Below are 1,174 nucleotides of genomic sequence, written 5' to 3' on the forward strand. Positions count from 1 at the left end.
GTTCCAGCGCAAATAGTTACACCACCCGCACAGCCAGCTAGGGGTGGAGCTCAGTATGTTCGAGGCTGTCCCAGAGAGAAGGTCAGTTAGTGGAAGGACCAGCTCATTTCTATGCATTTCTAGCCAAGGCAGAGGTAGTTTCTTCAAATGTCGTGATCATAGGTATTGTTTTAGTATGCCACAGGGATGCTTCAGTGTTATTTTACCCTGGTTCCACTTATTCTTAAATGTCATCATACTTTGCTCGTTATTTGGATATACATCGTGGTTCTGTTGATATTCCTGTTCATGTGTCTGCACCTTTTGGTGATTTTATTGTGGTAGATCATGTGTATCGTTCTTGTGTGGTTACCATTGAGGGTTATGAGACTAGGATTGCTCTTCTATTGCTCATCATGTTTGATTTTGAGGAGATCTTGGGTATGGATTGGTTATCTTTGTATCATGCTATTCTTGATTGTCACGCTAAGACAATGACATTGGCTATGCGGGGTTGCCGAGGTTAGAATGGAGAGGTTAATTTGGTCACACTCATAGTTGAGTGATTTCATTTATGAAGGCTCAACGAATGGTTGAGAAAGGATGTTTGACATATCTGGTCGTTTTGAGATATGTTAGTGTGGATACTCCTATTGTTAATTCAGTTCCAGTAGTGAGGGAGTTTTCGGATGTGTTTCATGTAGATCTACCGGGCATGCCACCCGATAGGGATATTGATTTTGGTATTTATTTGGTGTCAGGCATTCAACCCATCTTTATTCCACCATATCGAATGGCACCATCAAAATGGAAGGAATTAAACGAACAATTGCAAGAGCTATTGGATAAGGGTTTTATTAGACCTAGTGTTTCACCTTGAGGTGCATCCATACTCTTTATGAAGAAGAACCATGGTTCTATGAGGATGTTCATTTACTACAGGTAGTTGAACAAGGTTATCATCAAGAATAAGTATCCAATATCGTGCATTGATGATTCATTTGATCAGCTTCAGGGTTCTAGGGTGTTCTCAAAGATTGATTTGAGATCGGGGTAACATCAGTTGAAGATCGTGGCTTCGAACATTTCTAAGACAATTTTAGGATCTATTATGCGCATTATGAGTTCCTGGTGATGTCTTTTGGTTTTTCTAATGCCCCCACAACATTTATGCATTTGATGAAGTCTCTAAGAG

General features: G+C 40.2%; 1 protein-coding gene across 1 annotated transcript; it reads left to right on the top strand.

Moving 5' to 3' along the window:
- The first annotated feature begins 227 nt into the window (after window positions 1–227).
- Window positions 228–859, top strand: LOC138897484 (uncharacterized). Its single transcript, XM_070183456.1, has 2 exons — window positions 228–501; window positions 645–859. The coding sequence occupies exons 1-2, from the start codon at window positions 228–230 to the stop codon at window positions 857–859; spliced, it is 489 nt and encodes a 162-aa protein (XP_070039557.1).
- Window positions 860–1,174: the final 315 nt, after the last annotated feature.

Source organism: Nicotiana tomentosiformis, chromosome 8 (genome assembly GCF_000390325.3).
Source record: "Nicotiana tomentosiformis chromosome 8, ASM39032v3, whole genome shotgun sequence".
Lineage (NCBI taxonomy): Eukaryota > Viridiplantae > Streptophyta > Magnoliopsida > Solanales > Solanaceae > Nicotiana > Nicotiana tomentosiformis.